The 20,578-nt window shown below is 46.0% G+C and overlaps 1 protein-coding gene across 1 annotated transcript; it reads right to left on the bottom strand.

The window, feature by feature from the left end:
• Positions 1-8,958: 8,958 nt before the first annotated feature.
• On the bottom strand, positions 8,959-11,294 carry MIXL1 (Mix paired-like homeobox). The gene is made up of 2 exons (XM_090047676.1): positions 10,724-11,294; positions 8,959-10,640 (listed from the first exon to the last, which is right to left on the bottom strand). Exons 1-2 carry the CDS (start codon positions 10,943-10,945, stop codon positions 10,383-10,385), a joined length of 480 nt encoding a protein of 159 aa, XP_089903802.1. The 5' UTR covers positions 10,946-11,294; the 3' UTR covers positions 8,959-10,382.
• Positions 11,295-20,578: the final 9,284 nt, after the last annotated feature.

Raw genomic sequence — 20,578 nt, forward strand, 5'->3', positions numbered from 1 at the left:
TGCGGTCCCCCCCACTATAGTAAATAAGGGGGAGGATCTTGGATTTGAGTAAATATGGTAATAAGCATATTCATATCCTACGTAGAATGGTGATTTCATCAAAACACCACAATCTTGATCTTGGCTACTGCCTTGAGGGTAATATTATGCCTATCACTTTTAACATCTATCTTGCTAAAATGCACTTCCATGAGAGAGTCATCCTGGGATGAAATGGTCTTCATCTCTCTTCTAAAAGTCTGTTCTCTTACAGGTTGGCTGATCTCCAAAGGGCTTTAAAATAGGTTTGTCAGGTGACGGAGTAGCAGAGGATAAAGAGAATCTAAGATCAGCAAGCCACGAGCAGTGCATTGGATCAGTCCAGGCAAACGCTAAGGGGTCCGATAGACATCAGGACAGGGCACCCATCGTGGGGCTTAAATGTCTCTACAGTAATGCTAGGAGCATGGAGAACAAGCAGGAGGAACTTGCACTCCTGCTTGCAAGCAACAACTTTGACCTGGTTGGATTAACTGAAACCTGGTGTGACCCTACTCATGATTGGGCAGTAGGCATAGAGGGTTACAGGTTGTACAGACAGGACAGAGTGGGGAGAAAACGGGGAGGGAGGTGTTGTTCTCTATGTTAAGGAACCATATACATCGTCTATAATCAAAATGGGATCAGAGGAGGACCAAACTGAGGTACTGTGGGTCAGGATACAAGGGGTCATGGGGAAAGGGACTTGGTAGTGGGGACCTGCTATAGACCACCACACCAGGAGGATGAGCTAGATCTGGAATTCTCCAGACAGCTCTCAGAGGCCGTACAGTCGAGAGATATGGTTGTCATGGGTGACCTAACCTGACATCTGCTGGGAGGAGCAGTTGGCCAAATCTAACCACTCGCATAGGTTCTTAACATGTATACAGGACCTCCACCTAATGCAGGGGCTATACAATCCCACCAGGGGAAATGCCTTGCTGGACTTGGTGTTAGCTACAGGGGATGACCTGGTGGGGAATCTGCAGGTACAAGGTAAGTTGGGGATAGCGACCATCGATTAACTGAATTCGCTATCCAGTGAAGGGTGCATAAACTAACCAGCGGAGCTAGACTTCAGAAAGGCTAACTTCAGTGTGCTCAGGAGATTAGTTAGCGAGCCATTAAAGCTCAAGAGCATTGGTGAAATGGGGGTCCTGGAAGGGTAGCTGTTCCTCAAAGGAGCAATTCTACGAGCGCAGGAGGAGACAATCCCATTGTGCATCAAGGGGGCAAAAAGCCCTCTTGGCTGAACAGGGAAGTCCAGGAAGGCCTAAGGGCAAAGAAAGAGGTATACAGACTGGGGAAACAGGGTAGGTACCAAGGAGGACTATACCTCCCTGGCTCATGCTTGCAGGAAATCAGGAAAGCCAAAGCAGGATTAGAACTTAGGCTGGCGATAAAAATTAAGAACAGCAAAAAGTCCTTCAGGTATATAGGGAGCAAAAGGAAGGCGCAGGGTAGCATAGGACCCCTACAGGACAAACTAGGGCAATTGGTGACAGGGAGGGGGGACAAAGCTGAGCTCTTCAGTGAGTTCTTTGCATCTGTATTCCTGGACACAGACGAAGACAAATGTCCCAACTGAATCATAGACAGACACAGGAGGGACACTAGCCCACCAACTGTTAGTACAAACTTAGGAGGGGCTGAATGTGTTCAGATCAGCAGGCCCAGATGAACTTCATCCAAGGGTGCCGAAGGAATTGGCCAGTGTCATAGCAGAGCCACTGGCACGACTGTTTGAGCTCTCATGGTGCTCTGGTCAGGTTCCAGAGGACTGGAAAAAGGCCAATGTGGTCCCTATATTCAAGAAGGGGAGGAGGGATGAACCAGGAAACTATAGGCCTGTTAGTCTCACCTCTGTTCTTGGGAAGACTGGAAAAAATCATTAAGGATCAGATTCGTGGGAGCCCAGCAGGGGAAATAATACTGAAACGAAATCAGCATGGATTCACGCCAGGTAGATCCCGCCTGACTAACCTTGTTTCTTTTTATGACCAGATCACAAAATATTTAGATGCAGGAGTCGAGGTAGATGTCATCTACCTAGACTTTAAGAAGGCCTTTGATATACTCTCTCATTCTGTTCTCGTAAATAAATTGACAGGCTGTGATGTAGATGATTACACAGTCAGGTGGGTGGCAAATTGACTTAGGGGTCGCACCCAGAGAGTGGTGGTGGACAGGTCGATATCGACCTGGAAAGATGTGGGCAGTGGAGTCCTGTAAGGCTCGGTCCTTTAACTGGTGCCATTCAGTGTCTTAATCGATGACTCGGATGAGAGTGTGGAGAGCACCCTGTCCAAGTTCGCAGATGATACCAAATTATGGGGCAAAGCCAGAGGGTAGGGAACGGATCCAGGCAGATCTGGACAGGTTGGAAAAATGGGCAGAACGAAATAGGATGTAGTTCAACAAAGACAAGTGCAAAGTGCTGCACCTGGGAAAAAAGCCACCAACACACTTACAGGTGGGGGATGACAAATCCAAGATGCACAGCAGAGCTGTGTCATAGCAGCAGAGTCATAGTTGACTCCAAGATGAACATGAGTCATCAATATAACAAAGTGATCAACAAAGCTAACTGCACTTTATCATGCATTAGCAGATGCATGATGAACATGTCCAGGGAGGTGATGCTTCCCCTCTATATGGCACTGGTCAGGCTGCAGTTGGAGTGCTGTGTCCAGTTTTGGGCGCTGCACTTCAAGAGGGATGAGGAGAATCTTGAGAGGGTCCAGAGGAGGGCCACTCGTATGATCAGAGGCCTGCAGGGACCTACATCTCTTCAGCCTGCACAAGAGAAGTCTAAGAGGTGATCTTGTGGCTGCCTATAAATTCATCAGGGGAGGGCAGCAGGGAATAGGAAATGCTCTGTTTACTAGGAGTAACTAGGAACAATGGCCGCAAATTGATAGAGAGCAGATTTAGGTTGGACATTAGAAAGAGCTTCTTCACAGTAAGGGTTGTCAGAATCTGGATGGGCTTCCAAGGGAGGTGGTGCTCTCCCCTACCTTAGGGGTCTTCAAGAGGAGACTGAACAAGCACATAGCTGGGGTCATTTGACCCCAGCGCTCTTTCCTGCCCAGGGCAGGGAGTCGGACTCGATGACCTACTGAGGTCCCTTCTGGCCCTAACATTTATGAATCTATGAATGCTTTTCTAGAGAAAATACATGTTACCAATTGAGCAAGTTGTTGCTCTTGTTGTTGTATTAACAACTCCTTTGGGGTGATGTATTATATTCGCGATAACAGAAAGAGCATACAATATGACTTATAAAAGTTACATGTACTGATCTACCCTCAAATAAAAGGTGCACGTGTGTTTTATGTGAGCATGTATACCTTTTCTACATTTCTCTCCAAAAAAGTGGTAATAGTTCTTGTCTTGATTACTGTCTTAGGTAAGAGTTAAATGTGCAACTAAACAGATATTCTAAAATCTGCAGGCAGTAACAGGTGCTGATGCACCCCTTCCCGCTTGCAGTTTGGAAGAGGTCCAGCATTGGAGGCAGTTTGGAACCTATGTCTCACTTCTCAGTTTCCACCCCTGGAAGTTTTTGTAACAGTGGAACAAGTTAGTGGCTTGGTTTCTCCCAACCAGTTTGCTTTGACTCTTTCAGGCAGTAAGAAGGCAGGGCAGAGTGACACTTTAGAGACTAACTGGTTCAGAGGCATGAGCTTTCACAGGCAACAGCAACCTATTTGTCAGTTAATCACTGAGATGCCACACTGTTTGGGTCTTTTGTTAGTAGTGGTCTGTCAAGTTTTTTTTCAATTCTTGCTCTTTCCCCTTATTCTTCTGAAAACTGCCAGAGCTTTGAAGCAGCCCTCTACACCCTCCCATGCTGGACTTCTTTACTAGGGTCTTTCCACCCTCCAGCAAAACAGCTCTGAAAGCATGAAGTTGAGTCAAGGCAACTGAGCCTATGCATGCTTTCCTTCATGAGTTTTATGCTATTGTTACAAGACTGACCAAACACAAGAGGAAGGAGGTCTCAAAAGTAAGGGAATGTCTTTAAACAGAGCTTTTCCAACTTTCCTCTTCAGTGGAGCCACTACATTAGGTTCTGAATTGGAACTGGCAGTTAAAAGTAAATGTTACATTAAAGACACAGTGCAAGTACACATAGGCTGATAACAGCATTTGCCTCAAGATGATCTTTTACTTGAAAAACCTTCAGTTCAAAAGAGCCAAAGGTCACCCAACAAAGTGCAGAGTTTTGAAAGCATTTGCTGCAGCCAAGCAGACCTTAGCAACAGGAGTTAATTTAGTAGAAAGAACAAGTAATAACCTTCCCAATTATGCACAGTTAAGTCTCTCTGAGTTGCTATTTTAAGTAAGTACATCATGTAGGCGTTCGAACTATGATTGTGGGTTCTGTTATACCGAGATTACCTGCTGACGCTTTGGCCTTGGCTGTCTCTTGGAGATATTCTGCTGGGATATTCCATCTTGTCTGGAAGCCTGCTGAGCTTTTCAAAATTGACTCCCTCACTTTTGGCAATGCTCAGATGCTTTCTTTGGGACATTGCTCTTCCCCTCTGACTTGCTGGGCACACAAGGCTGAGACTGGAAATGAGGAAGAGTAAGACTGTATCTTTACACAGGTTTTGCAGATTTAACTATATTGACTCAGAAACCGAAGTATTTGCAGCCTCCATTGTGGATGCAGTTATTCCAGTAGAAAATTCTTACCAGTGTAGTACATTTCCTCAACAGTAAGTGGTTCTACCATTTGCAAAGTATGTAAGTCTACACACAGATTTTTTGTTTTTCTATTTACCAATTTAGAAATATCAAACTAGTATGAAAATCATCTACGTACCAGACCCAACTGATGATAAATCAGCTGAGTCATTCCTGATGCCAAAAAAATCATTCCCAATATTGTGAAACTTCATATGACAATTCCTGTGTTCTTCTTGCATGCTATAGACTAGTAATAACTAACAGTGTAAACATTCAGATTATTGTCATTGGACGGTTAAGTTAACAACTCTATCAAAGTTTTATCTATAAATAGCTCTCACCTAGAGTTGCTGTTTCAAGTCTTCTGATACTCTGCTGCCTTAGTTTATATTAAATTCACATTTAGAAAAAGAACTTAAATCATGAGTGCTAAAGACAGATTCTGAAAAAAGACAAAGCACATCACTCTTCTGTCTCACTGAACCTCCATATTTTAAACCCCTGATAGTACATGTACAGCTATTTCAGGTAACAAACTAAAGATTAATTTTTTTTGTTGCTATTGGTAAGGAAATTTGAGTGAAAACCAATTACTTTGATTTGTTTACGTCAATGGTTCTCAATGTTTTTAAACTCAAGGCACCCCTCTAAAAGAAAAAAAAAAGGCCAGCTATTAGCTTTCATTCATTTCTTGACTACAGAAAAATAATAGAGCAATTTTTCTGTTGCAAAGAACTCATAACAGGTCAGAACAGTTGTGACGCTACAGATTCCTACTTGAAATGTCTTGGTTTATCCTGTGAACTGTGAGTAGGTGCCTACACACCCAACAGGGATCATGTTGTGTAGCACCCCAAGGAAGAGGGTTCTGTGGCACCCTGATTCAGAATCACTGGCTTAGGTGCATGATTCTTTCTTTAGGTGCAAGAGGTCCTGGGCTGCAGACACCCGACACATCCTCATTGTAAATGCACAAGTTGTGTTGGTCTCATTCGATCCACAAGACCAGGATGTTGATCCCAAAACAATCCCCTCTTGTTACAATTTAAACCTTGTTTCATTTTGAGAAATCATTTTCTTGGTGACAGGTTGAGATAAGAGGTCCGTGTGAAAAGAAAAAGGTTCAATGCAGGAAATTTGTCAGTAACATCTTCCTCTATGGAGACATCCAGTGGTAAGTAGATGTTCCAAGTGGTGACTATCCAGTAGTTCTGACTTAAGAGGGGGTTACATTATGAGCAGGGATCCTGGTTTTGTGTTTTAAAAAATCCCAAAATCCAGATTTTTCCATGATTAAAATGAAATGTCACTATAGGTATCAGTTGAACACCATGTTTTTTATTGGTATATTTACAATTATGAAGCAATTTGGAAGCCTGCTAGTGCCTCAATCTTTATAATAAGATACATTCTAAATACCTTTATATTTTGGTGTTTTTATCATGGGAGCAGTCAGAGCTCTCCCTGCCCTCTTTGCTCACCAGGATATGGGTCCAGAGGTAGCTGTCCCCTGGCTGCTTTGTGGTGCTAAGCAGCCCTGATAGGCCAGTGCCCTACCCCTGCTATTGCCCCTCACTCCCAACCCATAGCCCCCTACCTCCACCCCACCCCCCAAGCCTTGCTGGTGCCCCACCCCTGCCCCAAAGGCCTCCGGCCCTGCCAGTGCCCCTCATTCCTGACCCACAGTCCCCCACCCCCAGCACTGCCAGTGCTCACCAGCTCCCCAGTGTGTGGAGGAGTGTGTTGGGCAGGGGTTGTGTGGGCAGTTGATGCTATAGGCAATGCATTGTGGGGTGGGACATGTGTCCCCCCAAATTTCTGTGCTCAGCAGACCATGGGGCTGCATTCTGGCCAAACTGGCACCAGGCAGGAGGTGCCTCCAAGGCCCAGCATGCAGGACCGGGTGCGGGAGGGAGTGCTGCATTGCACCACCATGCTTGCCAAGGTGAGGGGCTACAACCCTGCACCACCAAGAGCCCTTTACCTGCTGGGTCACTCAGGCACCAAGGTGAGGCACCACAGCCACAGAGTTGTGCCCCCCTGCTGCTGCTGGATGGGCAAGGGGTGCCTCACCTTAGTGCCTATGGTAGCATGGCACTCCTAGCAGCAGTGGTGGCAGTACCAAGCCTCCCCACCCTGCTCTGCCTTTCCGCATCAGGTCCCACTTGATGGGCTGCGGAACCGTCTCCTGCCCAGTGCTTGTCTGACCAGGCTGCAGCCCTGTGCCCCACTATGGGTGCAGAAATCTGGAGGGGTCATGTGCCTCCCACACATCACCTATGCATGCCCGCATCACCTGTTCATGCCCCTATCCTCCCACATTGCCTACGCCCCCCTCCCCATGCTCCTTACCCCTCCCCATGCCCCCTACCCTACTGACCTACCTGGAGGGAACTGCTGTCCACCATGTTGCATGGCTATGTACACATGCATGTGGCCCCCTGCATCTGTTCACCCTCCTCCCACTCCCCCCAGCTCCAAACAGCCCCCTGCAGGCTGGAACTCTGACAGTCCGCAAGGGGGAACTCTGTTTCCCAGAATTTTCTCCTTTAAAAGCAAAAATCCACATTTTTCTGCATTTTTCTACAGGGAACAGAAAACTTAGATCCCTGATTATAAGGGATATATGTCTGTATTCTTACTGTAACATGTTCTGTTTTATCCTCAACCTGCTAACTTGTGTCTGCTACATCCTGCTTGTTATTGTGCAATGCTACATGGTATAATGGAAAAGGTATGGAAATTCCTAGAGCTGTACTCACTGGAATCCAAGATAATTACTGGGGAATAGTCTTAAATACAAAGTCAAGTTATAGACATGGAAAATTTATAAAGTTATTATAGCTTCCATGTATAGCATCTATCATTGGGGGGGTTGACTTAAATTTGTTCTGTCCCAGTCTTGCTCCTTTTTTGCTGTTTGCCCCATTGCAGGAGACAAGTTGGGGGGCAGGTGACATGGAAGTCAAGAGGCCTGACCCCTGCCCAGTAACTGCAACCCCCTCCATGGTGCCTGTGCCTCCCCCTGCACCTTGCTTTCCCCGCCCCCGTGCTTGTGCCCTACCATCACTTGCCCCCTCCCCACAGGACCTGCTCCTTCCACTTGCCCTGCCACCTCCTACCTGCCCCACCCCAGCTGCTTACCCTCTTGTGGCTCTAGCCCAGGGCACAGTCAATCCAGCCCCCACCAAATCCCACAACAGTTGTTACGGGGGTGGCAGTTCTGGCCCCAGCCTGGGTTGAAGCTGGAGCTACCACTGCTGAGTGTCTAGGTAGACCAGAGCAGGGTTAGAGCCAGAGTATGGGAGGTGTGGGGAAAGGGGGGCAGCAGCTCTGACTCCAAGCACACGTTAGATACAGCAATCACCTGCCCTCCTATCTGGACTCAAATCCAAGACAAGGGACTTAATTTCCCTGCATCCCTCCCCACAACATTGAATGGGGAGGGGTGGAGAAATGAGACCTTGTGCTGAATTTGAGTAAATGTGGTCATTTCCATCGTTCTAACTTTACCTGCATTCCATCAAAACAGCCGTTTCCCTGACCTGTGGACAGAAGCTGCAACCAGGAATTCAAAGCACCAGTTTATTCTGCACTGTACATGACAGTGGTAGACTATCTCCATCATGAAAAGCACACAATACAGTTTAAAATTAAGCAAGACAATAACAAAATATTTATTTTTCACTCTAGAAAAGTGTCAGTCTTCCCTCTCCAGAGATATAAAAAGTAGTCCATTTTAATTACAAAAAACTTCATACAAAAACCCCCAACACCATATCTAAATACAAATGCAGTAACCAGCTCTTCCTACAGTCTCTGTTAAATCAGCTAAAACAACACCCTATCATCAAGATCTTTACTTAAGAGAAATAAATAGGTTAAAAAAAAATGTAGTTACTATTGCACTTTGAAATGTCACTCACAGAAAGTAGTTTTGAACATCAGTGTGATCTTCTGTTTCTTAGTCCTTGCTGTGCTCAATTAGTTTTTATAGAAGTTTTTGAGAAAATAAGGAAGAGAATTACCTAGTATTCTGAAACTTCCTAAACCCTGGAAATCCATCTTGGCACAACAGACATTAACCATCAAAATAAGTCTAACATTTGTGCATGTTGAACAAAAAATCTGAACTTCATATAATGACAAATGAAATGGGAAAAAAAGAATTGCACATTTCAATACTTCTTATATTTCTCCCACCCTGGAACCCCCTTAGTTACCCATTTAATTATAAAATTCAATCTCCACATTCATCTACAGGCCATGTAGTGCAATTGTAAAAAACACCTTTTGAATACAGCTATTGCAGAGGTACTTATTTGGAAAGCTTTCAGTGGCTCTTGATTTCCTCCATCAAGGATCCTGAGGAGTGGAAAGAGAAGAAGAAGGCGGTCTTCCCCAATTTGGGACAGAAAAGTTTTTAAATGTTGAGGTTTCAAAGGCAGACACTTGACTGGCTGCTAGAAGCCTTTGTGAGCAAAGAATTCAGAGACTCAGGCGGTACTAACTCTCTTTAATTTAGACTGAAAACAGAGGATGGGGATGGACAGTCCCAGGGAATGTGTTACCTGTGAAGTACTCAGGTAAATGGGGTGGGACAACGGGTGTGTATCTGTGTAGCAAAGACACCGTCTTGTTACAACTAGTCCAGAATAGCAGCTGCATGAAAAAAAGAGGTAGGCCAGCCCTTTATACAGTATGTTTAAATGACAATGAACCTGAATTAGCCAGGCTGTTTGAAGGCTAAGCATGAACTGGGATACTTGGGGGTGCATCATGTGGGACCACAGTCTTGTCCCCTTGAAAACTTAGGTTTGCTTCTCAAATCCTTGTCAAACTGGTTGTATGGGCCTCAGGCCTGTGGTCCTGGCATGAAAGGCTTTGTGCTGGGGGGAAGGATGTGTGGAAATACCACTGAGGCACCACTGCCTTCTCATGGAGTGGCGGGGGAGGGCAATCACACACACACCCCACAGGTCCCTGGGATGGTGAAGAACTAGGGTTACTATATTTCCAGTTCCAAAAAAGAGCTCACCTGTCACACTTATGGGGCAGAGGGAGGGGAGATACCAGTACCCCTGGCCCTGCTCATTGTTACCCCTCACTTCCAAGCCACAGCCCCCAACCCTGCTGCTGCCCCTCACTCCCAGCCTGGAGCCACCCCTGTCCTTGCTAGTGCTCCTCACTACTGGCCCACAGTCCCCTGTCCTTCCAAGACACAGCGCCCTGCTCCCTCCATCTCCCAGCCCTGCCAGTGGGCTGCTGTCTACAACCCAGCCCCCTCCACACGGTGCAGTCCCACACCCTATGGTGGTCGCTGTGATCAGATGTTGCTGCAAGAGGAAGAGAGAGAAAAATGAGGCAGGTGCTAGGACCCTTGCGGGTGCCTCCCCTATTGTGGCAGAGAAATTAAAATGAACTGGGCAGATGCTAGGACCCTGCGGACATGGGGGTGGGGCGAGCGGAGGACGCAGCCTCCTGCTGCAGCGGGCAGTAGAACCAGCGGGACGCGCGCACGCCGCAGCACGCAGGTGCGCACCTGAGGGGAAGGCGCTGAAGAAAGCTCCTGCGCGCGCAGCCCGCCCCCGGGTGCCGAGGGAGACTCGATCCGCGCACACGGAGAACGCACAGACACAAGGCGCGCGCACGCGGGGCCGCGCTCAGAAGCCGCGGCAGGCGGCGCGGTCCGGGCTCTCCTCCCAGCCGGTGCCGGCACCGGGCGCGGGGCAGGCGGCACCGCCCTGCTGCCCCCAGGCCGGGGCCGGGGCTGGGGGGGGCGCGGGCGGCGCGGGGCGGGCCGGCTCTTGGGCGCAGGGCAGGAAGCAGGCGGGCGGCGGCGGCGCAGGGCAGCTGGGCAGCTCGGGGCCGGGGCGCCCCCGCTGGCGCCGGGACTTGGCGCGCCGGTTCTGGAACCAGACCTGGGGCGGGCGGAAGGCGGCGATCAGCGCCGGGCGGGGCACGGGCGGGGCGGGGCGGGGCGGGGGTGCCGGGCGGCCCTCACCTGGATGCGGGCTTCGGGGACGCGGGTGAGGGCGGCCAGGCGCTCGCGCAGGGTGATGTCGGGGTAGCGGGTGTCGCGGAAAACCCGCTCTAGCGCCTCCAGCTGCGCCGCGCTGAACTGGGTGCGTCTCCTGCGCTGCGCCGGGGCCGGGGCCGGGGCGCTGCCGGCGGGGGCCCAGCGGGGCCCGGGCTCCGCGGCGGGCAGCGTGTGCAGTGCGGCCATGGGCGGCGGGAGGCGCGGCGGGGCCGGCCCCTGCCCCTTTATACAGCCCGGGGGGCAGCGGCTTTAGGGCTGAAGCCCCCGGCTGCGGAGCGCCCTCCCCTGCACCCGCAGCCGCGGAGTTTCCGGCCCCCCCAGTGGCGCTGAGGAGCGTTGCCAGGTCACGAGGACGATCGTGTTTGTACCATCATTTCAACCCCTGTAGGGGGTAGGATCAGTGATAGTAACAGGTCGTCTTTGAGGCAGCTCATTGATGCAGCAGATGCAAGACCCAAGTCATTCCCAGAGTGTCTTAACTCACTTTGGGGTTTGCTGCCAGCCCCTTCTTATGCCTGCTGGCCTCCAAATACAGAAAAACTTTAACTTTGATGATGACCCACTCGCTGCAGAGTTATAGGGCACATGGGTGCGATGCAGCACCTGGCCCTTTTAAAAGGGGAAAGGCTTGGCTCCGTAAGCATCCCAGCTGTCCTCAGCAGCGTTTCCTTGGCTGCAGTATGGTGCCCTTCCACGGTGGATTCTCCTGCCAATGCTAAGCTGTATTTCCAAACCTTATGCAACATTCTTGTAGGATTGGGCATGTAAAGCCTCTGTCAAGTCTGCTAGAGCAAGCACAGCTTTGCCTTGCCATTCACTCCCTCTCTCAAGTATTTATCTGAGAGCCCATCTACACATTCAGATCATTTGAAGCAATAAACTCCAGTGCATATTATACCAGAGTTTATTGCTCCTAGGCACTGCATTTGAACATGCTCCTTGGACCACAGCATGTTGAGATGAGTCAGAGCAACCCTGGCTGGCAGGGGGCCAAGGGAGTCGCCCTCCCAGCCCAAGGCTACTCCGACCCAACTCAGTGTGCTGCGGAGGGGTGGCTGGGACTTGAAGGTGCTTTCATGCAAGGCTAGCCAGCAGGCAGCACCCCCGCGCTGAAACAACCTCATGCCCTAGAGCCAGCCCCATCAGTATCTACAGGTGCATTGCTGTGCAGTAAATAACTGTGTGGTAGGATAGTACTTGTATTTACAGGTACCATTCCACCTATGGCAAAGTTTATTGGTTTAATGGGGCCTAACAGGGCTGCATGTGTAGATGCCAAGACTTTACGGTGGAGCTAATTAGGCTGCTCTGCAGTAAACATCTCATGTAAATGAGCCCTGAAATTCTTTAGTCCAGGATATGAGGTTTGAGTGCTGGGGGGGTTTTCTCCCATGTTCCTTTGTTGTGGAGATGGGGTGGGGAATATCTGACTCTCTTATTGAGAGCGTCAGTAATGCTGTAGCTTTGGTGGTTGTGGAATTACAGAGGCAAGGATTTCTGGGGGTGATCTCCTTTATTGGACTTGTGTAGTTGAGGTAGAGTTAGACAAGCTTTAGAATGTAAGACCCAAGGAAGAATGTCTTGCATTCAAAAGCTTGTCTGACTCTCCCAACTACATAGTTGGTCCAGTCAAAGTTATCGCCCTAACAAATACTTGCCTCTTGCATACCTGAGACATCTTGCAATCAAAGAGATCTATTTTGCTTGTGCATTGTTTTGCTTATAGTGTATCAGTCAGTTGGACGTGTGGATTTAGACATTACCAGCGATAGCAAAAAGAAACAGAACAAAAAACAGATGCACAGAGCAGCTTAAAGATGCAAGTTAAATAAAGCTGGAAATTGCTAGAGGTTAATGTTAAGCACGGGGTAGTGACACACCGTCTAGTAAGAACACTTGCAAAAAGCCCCTGTGTTGGCAGCTGCTGGGTGTAGTTCCCCACACTTGTATAGAACAGGAGCACTTCAGTGGTACATGGTTCTCAGCTGGAGAGGGCCTCATAATTTAATGCCAGAAATATTGAAGATTGTTTCACAAGTCAGCACTGCTTGCCTAGTCAGACAAGCTATATATGACAGGTCAGAAGTCAGCCAGACACAAGAAAAAACAGTTCATCAGCAGCCTGCATTGAGGTACAATGTATTTCTGTAGTTACAGAAAAATGACTGCTTCCTAAAGAAAGTTATTTACTTTTAATTTTAAGACTTAAGGCAGTTGAATGAATATTACTAATAAAATGTTCATGTTATGATGCTTTTAAAGTCATAGGAATCTGGATACTTCCTCTATAAACCTTTAAGTTTATAAGCTGACTGGAGTCCTGCTAGAACTAGGAAAGGGCACTGAAATGTTTGACTGATTGTTTCATGGACTGGAGTTGTACTCCTCAGGAGATGTCAGACATGAGTAATCGGATATGAATCCAATATGAGGGGTTATATATTGATTAATGTCATAGTGAATGGTCTTGATGAACTCAGTGCAGTTAGGGAGCAATTCCTTTTACAAGTCATACTTACAAGTATGATTAAATTCTGTTTACGCTTCTAAGAAACAAATTTTGCCTCTACTGTCACTAGCCTGTGCAGCTTCTTCCCTGCCCCTTTTTTTTCAAACTGGTTTAGTGGGATTTAATTCAAACTTAAATTCGAGAGCAGACTAGACAACTGGGAAAAAGGTGCCCCAACAAGTGTGTTCCTGTGAGGAGCTATTCCAGCACAGTTAAATCACACTCTACCTTCTTCCAGAATAACTCTCTGTTGATGAGCCCTAATATGTCTGTAAATCATCTTCAATGAAGATGAGACAGTAAGTCAGAGGAGCGTTAACTGGCTACTCAAAGGGTGGGGGGACAAATTCTAACTCGGCAGTGTCTTTGTAGAGGGAGGGGAGGGCTTAAAAGTTCCCTTGTCAAATGGGTATGGCTGAGTCCCCCTTCCCAGGGGCCCAGGTACTAGCTTACTAACTGGGACTGATGGTCCAGCACTGATGGCTTTTAGTTTAGGCCACACTTGTTTCTTTCTCAGACTTCAAGAAGGGCACTTTGTGCTCAGAAACTTGTCTACATCTCTCCCACTTGGTCCAGTAAAAGATAGCACAAAAAATCTTCGCTTCTTGCTTGCTTCCTGGACCATCACAGCTGTAATAACACTCCATTCCTTTTCTGGGTCAGATTCTCCATTAAGACAGGCATTTCAATGTATATTGAAAGCAAAATCAGGAAAAGGCTAGTATTGGGAGATAATAGACCTATTTCCTGGGTATGGATTTAGAAATGGACTCAGCACTTTGATCTTTCAGCACTTCCATTATATATGTTGTCACTTCTGTCATATCCTTAGGGCTAGAAGGATCCATTAGTTCTCTTGCATGTTAAGGTATCTTGATACCAAAAGGAGGGAGGAGTTCCAGTAATTAGCAAGTGACAACTGATACACTTCCCTTACAAAATAAAACAACTGATGATCTTTGGCAGGCTTGGGCACTTTAATTAGCAAATGTAACACAGTCTGTGTAGCTTATAAAGAGGGGAAGGCAAAAGTACTGTAATAGATAAGCCCTAATATCCTCTTGGTGTGCTGCATTTTGTAGTAGGAGAGGCCTAAACTTTCATGTAAGTTTCATATGCTAGAGGGTATTTAATATGATAGTTCGGCATGCAGTCTCCAAATTAGGTCTCTAAATGCTGGAAGGGTATATATATCCTGGAAGGGAAGAGGGCCAGGAAACGGATCTATCTGGACAAGCCCTGTGTAAACACTTTCCCCCTTCACATGTGTGCTCTGGCACTGAGATACAAAGTTACTGGAGCTACATGGACCTGTGGTCAGACCCAGTCTGACATCTAGGATGTGTTATGTGAAGAAACATGGCTCATAGCCTTGCTGTAGTTAAGAATAATGCTGTATTTCCTTTATAAAACCTGGTTTTCAGACTTTAACATCAATCTTTAACATAAAACTCAGGAACTTGGGCCCCAATCCTGCAATGAGTTTTGTGTAAGCATTAGTTTCAGCTACATGAGCACACAGGCCTGTCCAAGGAGTTTGTTGCAGGTTTCGGGCTTTGATGGTTGTAGCCAGATTAGAAGCAAGCTCTTTTTTTGAAAGGTAGTTTTCAAAAGGCTGAAGATGTAATGTCCAGCTGGTGTCATTTCAGTGGCTGATGTAACAAGGGGGTGGGGGGAGGAGGTGTTTAAACTCATGTCCCCTGATACCTGCCATTGTTCATCTTCCACTTTAAACCCTTATGTCATTGGGGCTGTACTCTGGGGTCCCAATAACTGATGTAAGTGGAGGGAGAGAAAAGGATACAAACTGATTCTCATTGCTTCACTCCAAAACTGTCTTGACTCCCATGAGCTCTTATGTCCAATACTGCTGGAAGGTGCAGGCAGGTAACTTTAGCTCCCACTCCGCTCCAGCTGCTGTGGTCCACTCAAACTATTTGCTTTACAACTTCAGCATCAAAGCTTGACAGAACAGCTGGGCTGTTAAATAACAGCAGTTCCCTGTCTTTCAGGTGGTAAAGTAACATTTTTGCACTGAAGGGCTAATTCATTACCTTTCTTCTATGTTGTTGATAATGTGTAGTTTATTTCAAAGACGTCCCATAAGCAAACAATCTTTAACAAAAACTGCTGGAACAACACATACATTAGGAGAGGAGAACCACGGTTGTCTACAGTGCTAAATGTGTGTGCGATGCATGCGTTTCATTTCTTAGTGCTTGTCCAAGTGGCCCAAAGTGGATTTATCTTTACAGAAGTTCCCATTGCTAAAAATGAATGTTGCAATTTTTTTCCCATCCACCATATTTTGTACAATTGGGTATAACTCAGGTTGAGGTAAATGAAGTTTATTCAGTTCACTGAATTAGAAATGTTGGGAGGGGCTAAGGCAAAATATTTTAACTATATTGTCTACTCAACATATAGAATAAATACAGTTTACTGGAAGAAGCAACAATAAAATTGCATGGACTGTGATAAACTTGCACGGACTGGCTGGCAATACAGAGAAGAGTGCTCCCCTACAAAACACTACGTTTCATTTACAGCATATAGGAACATCTCTAAGATAATGCACTAGAGCAGTGATTCTTAACCAGGCTGCTGCAGCACTGTTAGGCACACAAACATGATTCACCAGATAAACACAGACATTTCGAATAGGAATTCATAGTGTTAAAAACATTCTGACCTATTGTGTGCTTTCTAAGTTCTCTGCAACAGAAGAGTTGCACTATTATTTTTAAATAAGTAAAAACTAAGGCTGCTTGCAGACATTAAAAAAAGAGGCACTTTATTAGTGCTGGATTATGACACGCTGAGGCCCTAAACTATATCCATCTTAAGAAGCCCCATACGATAAAAAGAATCCAATGTATGTATATTTTTGTCATATTAGAATGAAAATGTCCATACTTAGAGAGTCATTTTCCCATATCTCCTTTATTTACCAACCGATTATTATAAAACTTGATATTAAGTAAGGTTTTCTTTTCTTATTTAGAAACACCTCATATTGTGAGGAACTAAGCTGTAGCTTAAGTATCTTAAGCCTAAATCCAGCACTACACTTTATATTAAACTCCAAGTGCCCCTCTGCTGAGACGAGCACATACCCAGAAGAAGCATCACATTAGCTGGACCCAGCTCACCCAGCATCTGGATAGATCGGGCACTTTAGTGTGGCTTTTTGGCACTTTTATCTACTAGCTGATTGACTCAGCTTTAGATAAAAGTGCCCAAAAGCCCTGATGAAGTGCTCAATCTCTACAGATGCTGCAGAGTCAGGTTGAAGTAACACTGCTTCTTCCAGCAAACAATGATTTGTTTGTTTTTTAACATCTGCAAGCAGCCTAACAGCTGTCATTTTTGAAGGTGTGCTTTGAGTCTATAGAGGGGTGTCTTGAGTCTAAAAAGGTTGAAGACCACTGTACTAAAATATGATTGTGTAACTAAGTACTGTGTTGTAGGCCTGTGCCAGTGTTCAGTGGCTTCTGTGATTGGACAGGAAATGGTAAGTGTTTTGATTGCTCTTTAAAACTCAGTTGTACTGGGAATCCTGGGTTAGGTACTCAGAAGTCATTGCAGCTGTAAACAGCTAGCTGACTCCTGGGCAAAAAGTGCTAGGATCATTAATGTGATACAGCATGACTAGAGTGGGTGGACTTAATCATCTGAGTGTAAGTCAGGGCAAAGCCATTGATTTAAATGGTTGAATTTTCCAGCCCAGTTCAGGCCATTTCGCTCTGAACAGCTGGTACAATTTTAAACATTCCTTCTCTGTACTGAGTGGTATTACGTAACTAATGTTGACCTTGAGTAAATCACTCCCCCTCTAGGTGTCTTGGTTTTCCCACCTGTAAAATGGAGATAATGAGACTTGCCTCCTTTATGAAGCATTTGGAGACCTTCTCCTGAAATGTGCTATGTAAGAATTAGTTGGTATTCCTTTCATTCTAACTTTATGTTTGACTTCTACTGCAATGACATTTACCAGGCTACATAAAAGCACAGTGACTTTGAGGCAAGAATTGAATCTGGGGGGCTCTAACTCCTGGTCCCACTGTTCAAAGCATTAGGCATTTATTTTCCTGCCCTATAGAATGCTAAGCAAACAGTGTTAGGCATGCTCCTACCCTGGCTTCATTTGAAAGGGATGCAGGTTAGAAAACAAGAAGGGGATTTATTATTCTAATCATAGTGCAACTTGATCAGGAAACAAGTTTTTAGCTGTCCCCTAAGAAAGCTGGACCTTCCAGCTGTCCTGTCTCTCTTATGAATCCTGTATCTGGGAAGAAGGTTGAATTTGATGACCCTCGAGGGTCACTTTCAATCCTGTGATCCTTTGTGGCATGCCTCCTGTAAGAAGACAGTCCCTTCCTTGTTTGTTTATTTTGTCATTTTTCTCTCATGCCATCTCTCCCATTACTGTCACATTTTGTGGTCTTTACCAAGTTTCATCACTGCTTGTCTCATCAATGCCCAACTGATACCTCCAAGATTTGTAAAGTGTCTCCTGCAGTGAAAAGAAGTGCTGTATCTGGATTCAGCAGTTTCTTGTCCCTTGATCAACTGGAGGTTCTGCATCTAGCTATGCTCCTTCTGTGTGGGCGGCAGTGCCATAGTGTGTGGGGGGGGGAAGCAGGCAACCACCCCAGGCGCTGAAGCAAAGGAGCGCCAACAGGCACTGCCCAGCCAGGGCAGGGTGCAGGACAGAGCTACAAGTGGCTCATTTGGGGGGAGCGGGGATGGCAGAAGGGTGGCTCCTGCTGCTGCATACACTCCTGGGCAAGCATGGGAGGGCATGTGGCCCTGGATCTGTGCATGGGGTGAGGGTGGGCTGCTTTATCCCAGGCACCCGGCTTCATTGCTACAACAATGATGGGTGGGGTGTCCTAGGAGTCGCTAGTTGCCAGCCCCTGAACAGAATTGTACTAGTTAGGGATGAAAAAAGTCCAGCTAGAGCAGCGTTTCCTACAACATACTGTCCTATTGCCCTGCCTGATTTTAATATCTTCAGAAATTAAGCTTTCACACTATCATTTGTGAGCCAAAAACACACGTCAGTGCAGTGTTACCTGGATGTAGCTAGCTGGAATTAACACAACTCTCCTGTCCCTAAAAAGAGGTTGACATCAATTAGCTACATTGAGGTAAAATCTATTTGCTTTATCTCCACTAGAAATGTGTATTGACACAGATGTATCAAATTAGCTAGCTTGATGTAAAATACATCTTTTAATGTACTCACAAATGTAGGCTTCAGAAAGAAAGAGATTCCCTTTGTCAGTAGTGCTAACCCCAGACATTAAAAAATCATTATGCAGGCCTCAGAACAGCCAGCACTGCATATGGATAAAACAACAAACAGCATTCACTTTGTCTTTTGAAGCCTAAGAGAGTGCTCATTTCACACAGTGCTTTCAACATTTTCCTACAGCGATGAGAGCCCAAAAAACTTCACTCTAAAAATAAAGAAAAAAGAAATGCCAGCTGAAATTCTGTAATCACTTGAATCCAGGAGCAAGGGTTTGAAGAAACAAGATTTATGATCAGGCTGTGTCTTTACTGCCAACACAGGTGTGTTTTTACTTTATGCTAACCATAGCAGGTGAGCTGTTCCACTGTAAAATCCTAGTGGAGGAAAGGTACCAGACATAGCAGATAAATGTTGTATACATACAGCTGATGGCCCAGAGCCTTGGACTTGACTCGTCTATTAGGTGCCTGTGGCAGTAGCCGCTCACACGAGCCGTTTACTGAGCCAGTACAGGCTCAGCACAGCTCTTGGTTAGGCCACTTGGTTCCCCATTTCTTTATGCCACTTATCCTTGCCTTCAGGCAGGTTGGAGTCTATACTTTAGCCCTGCTGAGCTGAACAGCAAATTTTGCATAGGCTTTGTATTGCAGGCAGGACCACGTATATCCACAATGAGATTGCAAGAGTCACCACTGCCAGAGTGAGCTGATGGAGGTCTCCTATAACTATCAGCTGCAGAGTTAACAGCCCAAGGGGTCTAGAGTTTTGCATTTCTTTTTGTCTCAGACTAACATGGCTACCAAATCCATATTTGAGATAGAGGAGGCAGTTCATAGCTCTCAGTGATTGTTTCAGGATGTCTGCTAACTCTGGCACCCTAGCTGCTACCTTCATATTCTATGGTGAGCCTCCTCTGCTTCAGAACCAGAAGGGCTAGAAATGTTGTTCATTTTAAATAATGGCATACAAGTAACACCATGACATTGCCAGGAGATTTCAAGAACCAGGCTCTGTCCATAGGCCTATAGTGCTCATGCCTTAGTTTGTAGTGTGTATTGAAGGAATCTGATAACCCTCTATCAGTATCTGAAGTAGTAAACAGAATCATTTAGGGAGTTATACTGTAACTAGAAATAATGGGATAGAAATGCAAAGGAAGTTCTTAATTTTCCTTTTCTACTTAAGCATTCAGCCCAAGGCCAGGCATACACTTAATTTTGGTTGGTATAACAATAATAAGGGTTGCAATTTTTTATGGTATTTTTTATACTGATGGAGGCCATAGAGCAAATGCATTGTTACCTGTGTAAAAAGTGTTTTTTCCTTCAATAGTTTATTGTATTTGGGGATCTGGGATAGGTTATATCAGCAAAATGTTTGAAGTATAGACTAGATTAAAGGCTATGGCTCCACTGCAAAAAAAAGTCTTGTTTAACCTGGTGCATTAGCAACCCCTCTGTAAAATCCTGATGGACACAGGCGCTGCAGCTCCTTTTACTGTGTTGTGGCTAAACTCCTTCTGCTGATTTTATTTGGATGCACAGCACACTGGGTTTGCACCTAACTCTTTGATCTGTTCTGTATCCTCAAACAAGTCCCTTCTTCCCATGTTTCTCTATTGGTAAAATAGAAGTAGCTATTTTTTTGCCTTTATAAAATGCCTTGAGACCTGTAGATGCAAAGTACCTCATTAAAGTCAAGAATTCTTCCTCCTTGGAGCTAAAATCATGACATTAGAGCTTGATGGATACCAGTGTCACAATCTGTTCCCAGATACCAGCAGAAGAGACACTGCATTTATCTAGCTCTGCACAGTTGCCCAGGAAATTACTTTTCTTACGGATCACAAGGCAAGGGCCCAATTCTGCCAGCCAGCCATAAGCAGGGCTGCCAGAAGTGGGCTTTTCCTGTGTAGTGTAAAATAAATAGTGTCAAAGAGTCATGCTTTTTCCAGAAAAGGAAGACTCTTCGCTACCTTGGTGTAAGTTTGATTGCATCTTGTTTCTGTGCGTAATTCAGGATTCCTTTAAGATCAGTTACCATACATCTT

The sequence above is a fragment of the Crocodylus siamensis genome, chromosome 1 (assembly GCF_052110815.1).
Source record: "Crocodylus siamensis isolate JL-2025a chromosome 1, ASM5211081v1, whole genome shotgun sequence".
In the NCBI taxonomy this organism is placed as follows: Eukaryota; Metazoa; Chordata; order Crocodylia; family Crocodylidae; genus Crocodylus; species Crocodylus siamensis.